General features: G+C 33.3%; 1 protein-coding gene across 3 annotated transcripts; it reads right to left on the bottom strand.

The window, feature by feature from the left end:
- Positions 1–1,007: 1,007 nt before the first annotated feature.
- On the bottom strand, positions 1,008–3,722 carry LOC106339899 (protein JASON-like). Of its 3 annotated transcripts, XM_013778766.1 has the most exons (8): positions 3,473–3,718; positions 3,238–3,286; positions 3,080–3,159; positions 2,282–2,469; positions 1,919–2,136; positions 1,452–1,849; positions 1,288–1,379; positions 1,008–1,215 (listed from the first exon to the last, which is right to left on the bottom strand). In XM_013778766.1, exons 1-8 carry the CDS (start codon positions 3,566–3,568, stop codon positions 1,125–1,127), a joined length of 1,212 nt encoding a protein of 403 aa, XP_013634220.1. In that variant the 5' UTR covers positions 3,569–3,718; the 3' UTR covers positions 1,008–1,124. The 3 variants fall into 3 exon arrangements, with proteins under 3 accessions (XP_013634220.1, XP_013634219.1, XP_013634218.1); XM_013778765.1 differs by having other exon boundaries at positions 1,452–2,136; positions 3,080–3,150; positions 3,473–3,722; XM_013778764.1 differs by having other exon boundaries at positions 1,452–2,136; positions 3,473–3,720.
- Between the last annotated feature and the right edge of the window lie 4,296 nt (positions 3,723–8,018).

The following is an 8,018-nucleotide window of genomic DNA, read 5'->3' as shown; positions in this document are numbered from 1 at the left end:
TGAGATGTAAATTATGTTATTGTGGTGTAAAAATGATTTTTTAAAATATATCAAAGTTAATTTTAATCTAAGATTATATAGGTTAACAATTCACATTTGATATAAATCCAAAAAAGAAGGATATTTGTTATTATATATATATATATATAACTGTAAGTAATATACAATTAACGTTTGATATAAACCAAAAAAGAAAGAATATTTGTTAATATATATATATAACTGTCAGACTGTCACTGATATATATATTTTTTCAAAAAACAAAATTGTCGGTGATATATATGTGGGTACCGAGAATTTTGGGATGGAAGTTACAAATTATGTGTTGTATAATTTGTTTATTTTGCTTTATTTAAAATGCAGTTATAAAATATTTAATTTATTTTTTAAGTAGGTTATATGGAGAAAATAATAATTGGATCAAACCTTTATTAATAGGTCATGTTCCTAATTTAATAGAATAGATTTTAAAAATATTTAAATATTTATATATTTTTGAACGTATTATATTAACTGATGTTAGGTCAAATATTAAACGTTTATATTAGGGATTATAAAGGGTATTACATTATGCATAATATATAAGATGGTTATATTTGAGGTAATATAAATAGGCATAACCACATTTGGAAACAACAAAAAAGTATAATTATTCACATCTTACACGTCGGTTAATCAATGTAGTTGAGAGAAATGGTCCCACCATTTTGGTTTGATTCTTATGAGTTATATAGGGAGTTACGGTAAGTTGTTTTAAATAAAAATGAATATTATTGATTCAGTTATAAAATAATCAGTTTCTTAAAATTAGTTAGACCCTACTTTTATCAATTGGTCATACTGCTGTTTTAATTGTTTTAATTGAATAGATAGATATTTTTTCCGTCCAAAAAACTTTTCTCCTATTTTTAGTCGTATATTTAAAATATCAAGCACTTGATAACCAATCATTCAGGACTTGCAACGAATAACACTGCATCTATTATCAGGTGATGTGATAGAAAGGATATACGAAATCATGAACCGTCGTGTAAAGTTTGCTATATAGATTCTTCTACGTATCATATTGCTCATGAGTCATGAACTCATGATAACCACTCAATACTCAACAGACTACACGATGTTCAAAAGGAAACGATTGATGTGGATTGCGCTGGATGATGCAGCTGTGATATAGCTGTGTCCCTTTCAGCCTCTTCCATTAATTCAAGTTTTCTGCACAGCAACAGGTTTATGAATCATCGGTTACTACTTACTACTAGCATTAAGAGAAGGAGAAGAATGTACCTTGATGGGATGAAACCTTGACCGCCTTCTTCTGAAAGTGCTTTCTCCAATCTCTCCTCGAAAGATGTTACGTGCCAACTCACTTTCTGATCCTGCATTAAGAAAAGTAACTCCCATGTGTATCATGAGTGAGAGGACTAGAGATTAAACAGGAGAGTAGGTACCTCTTTGTACTTGTTTGTAGAGTTTGGTATCCCATTACCATCCCACCATTTGGGTGAGATTTGAGATTGCTCTTTCTCGTTCCAGTGAGCAGCAGCCGTTCCAATGATGGGCCTGTCCCCATAAGTAACAGTGGATATAGTAGCCGTCACTTTTTGGTTACTCTTCTCTTCACTCTGCTTCACCCAAGGAGAAGGACTAGCTGAACTCTCTTCCAACTTTCCCTCACAAGTTACTGGTATTGGAGATTCAGGTTCTTTTTTCTCTTTGCAAGCATGCTCTTTAGTCTCATCTGAATCTTCAGGGAGCTTACATATGGAGGCGTTTTCAGTAAGACTGGAAGCTGAATGCAAACAGTGCGACCTGATTCTTGGTCTCCCCCTTACTGCTGATTCCATAACTGCAGGAGTTTGAATCTCATCAGATAGCTTCAATGAGGTCAGATTACGCGAGGTTGTTGAGAAATTACTTTTTCCAGCCTTCTCTGGTGTCTTTGAAGTGCTGTTCTTGGAAGAAGTAGAAGAGTAAGATTGATCAAAATCACATTTAGACCACACTGATTTCCTCTTTCCATCTGTGAATGGCACCTTGCTGGGTCTATACACCCCATCCCTGAACTCAGTACCAATGCCTTCTTGGCTTTCTTCACCAGCATCACTATATCCAGTGGAGATCCTCGTCACGCAACTGATGTTTGACAAAAGAGTAAAATTCTAGATCAAAAGAAACCTCTTGCGTGTTGTAAAATAATGTTAGGATATATGCTGCAGTCATGCCAGTCTTAGTTTTCAAATGCTCTGCTTAAAGAGATATTTGCTAAGAAAAGTAGCACCTGCTAGGAGTTTGCTCTGAAAACTCTTCGCACGGTTCATCCAAGTGAAAGACTGCATCAGAGATCCAGGAATGAACTTGGGAAGATGTAAGCTGTTTTCCACGTTGAGGAGTTTCCAGCTTTTGGGATGCTTTCCTAATTTCAATCGGTGTGGCTGTTGTTACACCGCAAGCTTTGAGAAGCTGAACCTGTAATTCCAGAGGTAAACAGGAGGATTATGTTTTCATTTTGTAAAAGCGAGCAAGAAATTCGATTGATACATGCAAAAAAAACAAAAGAATCTCGCAGGGTCTTCTATCAAGTTGCTTGAATATTTTCTATACAAAGAATTGTGTTCTAAACACCAACACGCCTAAAACGTAGTGGGTAGACAAGTACAGAATGTCGAGGAAAAAGGGGGCAAAGTCCTGTAAGAAGTACAACGCATTCCTCCTTTTAAAAACAAGACTAATTCAATAACATCACACATAGAACACTAGTTACTTATCAAGCAAGCAAAATAGACATGGAATGTCTCTAGCAAACGCAGTGATAGAAGCTAACAGTGATTAAAATCAGATAATTTCAAGGAAAGGTAATGATGTAAACATAAGAAAATAGAACCGTTGTGTTTTTTTTTTTTTTTAATCCATTCCACAGGCCAGAGCTTGACCTCCAATATCACAAAGCAAGCAAAGAACATAATCAATCATGAAGATACCTTATCCTCCAGAAAAGTGCTAATTGACAACACAATGGAAGCTAAGAGTAATTGGAATCACACGGTTCTTAGGGTTCGAAATTGATAGGAAGATATACCTCATCCTTGATGATGAGATCGTTGTGAATATGCAAACCAGATCCTTCTCTGTGATGACGTGGCGGAGAATCTGCTTTCTCTAGAGAAGGAAGAAACAAGTAAGACCTTCCTTCTTCTTCTTTCAAACCATACGAATTAGAAGAGATTTTAATACTACCTTGAGAGAGAAACAGAGCTGACAAACGATTCTTCGAGTCGTGGCCTCTCTGAAACCATATGTAAAAGAAGATATGTTAACGGCGCCGAGCTACCAAAATCCAGCTCAAGTAGACTAACAAACGAACATTTACAATCGATTTCAACTTTTGAGAACTGTAACTGCCAATTCGAGACTGAAATTGAATGACGATGTGAGAAAAAGCAAAGGAAGCGAGAGAGAGAGAGGGGATTACGATGGAGTTGACGCCGGGAGGTTGAGAGACGGAATCGCCGACGGTAGATTGCTCCTCGGCTTTGGCACGGAGGAAGCAACGGAAGAGACAACCCATGGCTCTCGCTCGATTGAATGAATCTGTGCGTTTCAGCTAGGAAGCGATATTCATATGAGATTAATTTGAATTTTAGTGGCAAGCGATGGAGGAGGAACCTACTGATATTCTTTTTTCCCGAGAGTGGTGGTGGGTCGGGTCAGAGTCGTTTTGTTTTTTCAAATTTGAAAATCTTACGAGGGGGAATTCACATTACTCATTTCTTTTTCACTCCGCAGGCGCGTGCGATCGATCTAACATGGTCTATCTTGTTCCTCCGTATAAATCGTTTGTTTCCTGTATATGAGTTGTGTAATGGAAATTTTGAACCAAAAAAAAAAAACTTTGTATTTGGCAGAAACAAAAAAAATTATTTCGATCGATTGATTTTTGGGCTTATTTGCCGTATAACACAAATTAGGTGAATGGCAATAATTTTAACGTATTTCAATGTCAAACATTTAAACTCCAAACTATTCGGTTTTGTCCATGCGCTTAACAAATTTCCAGTTGCAAATGAGAGAGTAGATAACGTCATGTTTTTTGTGGTATATTTAGAATCACCTATAAAAAAACAAAGCGTATGTCTCAGATTTATTTATCACCTAAATTTTTATGTATGCAGTAAAAATGAAAAAAAAATAGTAGACGTTTTAAAATAAAAAAAAGTATATTCAAAGTACGTAACATATGGGAACATTTACAAAGTTCACATTCCATATAACAATATAGGACAACCAGAGTAATGGAATAGTAACACTGTAATAGCATATTATATACTAGGGCTGGTCCGCGCTAAGCGCGGATTATACATTTCAATTGGTTATCTTTATTTTTTTAATTATTTTATATATATGTTATTTAATTTTGTTATAGTGTACTTTCTTGTGCTTATTATATATTTTGTTATAATCATAATAAGTATAGTTAATTTATATATTCATTGTTTTAAGTAAAATTAAATAGTATCTTTTATTTAATAAAAAAATTTCATACAAATAATTAAAACAATTTTTGTAAAAAATGTTGTATGAGTTAAATACACTAAAACTTCTACAAAAGTTTCATTATTTAATATATTATTTTTATTATAAACAGAATAATATTTGACAATCTAACTATAGTTAAAATATTATTCTTGATTAAAACTAGTGTAAAAAGATAATCTAGATATTCTCAATTTATTTTACTTTTACCATAAAATACTATTTAATTTTACAATTACTATCTTTTGTAATGTTTATATATGTTATAACTTAATGTTTTTTCTAATATTCTTGATTACAATATTAAGGATTAATGCATCTATTTAATTTTTTAGGGGAATTTAGAATATATTTTCGGTCCAAAATTATGATCCAAACCATTATTTTCATATTTTTCATTTTTTGTAAAAACATTTACTGTTTTGAGTTAATATCACATTCTAATTCGATATAGTTTCATTGATTTTTACATGAGTAAAATTTCAGTCATTTGAAGGATTAGTTTTTTTCTAACTTCTAATTAACTTTAATTTTAATTGTTTTTGTTAAACTTCACACATTATTTTGACTTTTAAAACTTTTAAAAAAAAAAAATTGTGAACATAAATGAAAAACGTTGTTGGCATGTTGTTGCTTAATGTGGTATAGTTTGTCTTCTCTTATGGTTTCTTCACATTTCTTACTCTTTTTGTGAGGACTCAACCTTGGACAACACTTGGTTCAAAACATATACTCCCTCCGTTCCTAAAAGATCCATGTTTTAGAATTTCACATTTTTTAATAAAACATATTAAAACTTAGCTATAAATGCATAGCTTTTTGTAAATTTATATTTCCTATATTTTTAAACCAAAAAGATTTTAAGAAATGCAATTAATATTCTTGAACTTCACAATTTCTCATTATTAGTTGACAAAAATTACATTGGAAATATAAAATATGTATCTTTTTGAAACAAAAGTTTTCTCTTGAATATTGATCTTTTAGGAACGGAGAGAGTAGTATTTACAGGGTAAATTGCGAGATATTTTTTTTAAAGACATTTAGTTACCAAATGAAGTTAATTAAGTAGATAACTAATGTCGCACAAAAAAAACATTTTCTTAGTTCATGATGCATGCTGCTCAACAGGATTACTTACGAAGGATGGGTTGTTTTGTTTCACGGATTGGAGGAACATTAGATTTCTGGTGGAGTGAGGCAGTCAATATTGTCCCGGTGATCCTACAAGATACATAATTGTTAAAATGTTAATGTCAGTGTTTATTATAGAACACTCGATTAGTCACACAAACAAAAAAAGAGAACAGTGGATGGTTAGAGGGCAGTCTTGCCGCCAAGTTTCTGTCTATGCCGATGAAATGGAAACCTCCTCGACGATGTGTGGTTTCAAGCTCCCCGGCGCCTATGGCTATGAGCTCTTCTGTTTCTACCGATTAAGATTTGTCTATGAGTGGAATCAGTCTGATTGATTTTCTTACTGGATTAATCATCATCATCTTCTCAATATCATGTATATGGAGTTTCTCATTCTGTTGAACCATAGAAGCTTGAAGATTATCAACCACAATGCCATCTTCAAATGGAGTTACAAAACAGAGACATATTCTCAGGTATTGATTGCTTAAACTTCTTCCTTCTTCATTAATTTCTGTTAGCTGGTGATTTTAATTATATTTGTGGGAAGTTCTGTTTTATTGGAACACTTAGTGTTCCAAGGATTTCCCACTACAAAGACCTTGACGTTAGTAGGGCCTCTAGGTTTTTCACCAATGAGAAGAGCTCACTTCACATCTTGGAACACTGCCTAAGAGCATGATTATTGGAGGTTTCTTAGCGTGGGGTTCTTAACGGAATATAAGAAACTGTCTCTTAACTTTTAACTAAAAAAGCTAAAAACCGGCTTTTAAATAACCCAACGTTAAGAAACTCCCAATAATCATGCTCTAAGGATATGTTATGATATCAACTTCTCTCAACCAAGGGAACAAGCAATCCTCGAGTTCCATTGCAATACCATCGCGAGCTTGGGTTGATCTCTCTATTCCAAGAATTTTCAAAACAATGGTTTGGTCTGGTCCAAATACTGCATCAGAAGCAAGCTACACCCGGGAAACCAAGTTCATAAGACCAAATTATTAGCAAGTAATCATATCCTATGTAACAGTATTGGAAAGGAGTAACTTACTTTGATGATTCATGAAAGCATCTATCTCACTATAATTTGAAAAGGACAAAGGTTCGTGACAGATTTGATAACTCTCTTCATTCTTTTCTTTACTGTAATAAATTCCCCACACTTGGATTTTTTTTTTCCATATAAGCCATAACATTTTAATATTTATTCTAATATTTTATTTTTCTACGTATTAAATAATTGAAATAAATCTACATTATAATAGAGCAGTTGCATCATTCCTGATGCGACACGTCAGCGATATATGGATCCCACTTTTAAAAAATGTGAAAAAAATGTCAAGTCTGTGACTCGAACTCGGGTTATTGAGATCTAAACAACAACATTTATACCACTGAGTTAAAGGATTCTTTGTACATTAATGGCTGAAACAAATATATATTTATGAAGGTCAGAAACCTTTGCTTCTTCGGTTTTCTCTGTGGGACTCACACTTATTTATTTTATCTAATAATTTAATAAATAATTTATAACTCACGTTTTGAAATGGGATTCGTTAAAAAAAAAACCCAATAAACCTCTTTGGTCTGTAAGCGTTCTCTTCAATGGAAGTTTAGGGCTTTCAATTTTTAATCATCGATTCATGACTCATCTAAGAAACACAGATTGACTCTTTGAGTTTCATGAATCAGTTCTTCTTTAGTCTCAACATCTCCCCATCTTTAATAAATTCATCGTCGGTTCTTTTATTTTACCTGATAAATCATGATTGTGTGGTTTTAATTGTCTGTGGTCATCCTTAGCTTGCACCCTTTGATCTAACCAAGAAGAAGAAGAAGATATTTGTCGTTCAAGATTCCATCGAGGACACAGCTGAGTCACACGGGAGACATCTTATATGTTGCCTGATTGTTCAAGAAGAGTTTATGTGCTGTGAAACATATTTATTTCTTTTCATCACTTGCTTTGTTTAATCTTTTTCCTGCAAATAATGATGGCTTTGACAGTTCATTCACGGGAGCCAAAAAGTAAAAGAAGAAGAAATCAGTGAATGTTTGTCATTTTCTGTCTTCCTGAGTTTTTTTTTACATTCATTAAACTTGGATTTTGAAGATTATGTGCCTCACATTCTTTTTATTTTGATGGTTGTTAGGTTGAATGAAGATCATTGAATAAAGAAAATGTCGATGCTCTTGAAGATTTGGAGGGTACTTTATATTTATTTTTCTGATAATTCTAGCGGCATAAATTTGAACCTTACAGAGGGTATATTGCAGAGCATCCTAATGATGAGGAAGAGGTGGAGGGAATTGATCTGCACCAGCAACGTTACCCGTGGGAGGGAAGG

This window comes from Brassica oleracea, chromosome C4 (assembly GCF_000695525.1).
Source record: "Brassica oleracea var. oleracea cultivar TO1000 chromosome C4, BOL, whole genome shotgun sequence".
In the NCBI taxonomy this organism is placed as follows: domain Eukaryota; kingdom Viridiplantae; phylum Streptophyta; class Magnoliopsida; order Brassicales; family Brassicaceae; genus Brassica; species Brassica oleracea.
The sequence above is the reverse complement of the archived record's forward strand: the minus strand, read 5'-3'. Positions and strand labels throughout refer to the sequence as shown.

Coding starts and splice junctions, on each gene's coding strand:
- LOC106339899 (XM_013778764.1), bottom strand. CDS start 3,568: ATGGGTTGTCTCTTCCGTTGCTTCCTCCGTGCCAAAGCCGAGGAGCAA. Junction 2,137..2,281: donor TCAGAGCAAACTCCTAGCAG/GTGCTACTTTTC, acceptor GTCAAACATCAG/TTGCGTGACGAGGATCTCCA. Junction 1,216..1,287: donor CAAGGTTTCATCCCATCAAG/GTACATTCTTCT, acceptor GTTGCTGTGCAG/AAAACTTGAATTAATGGAAG.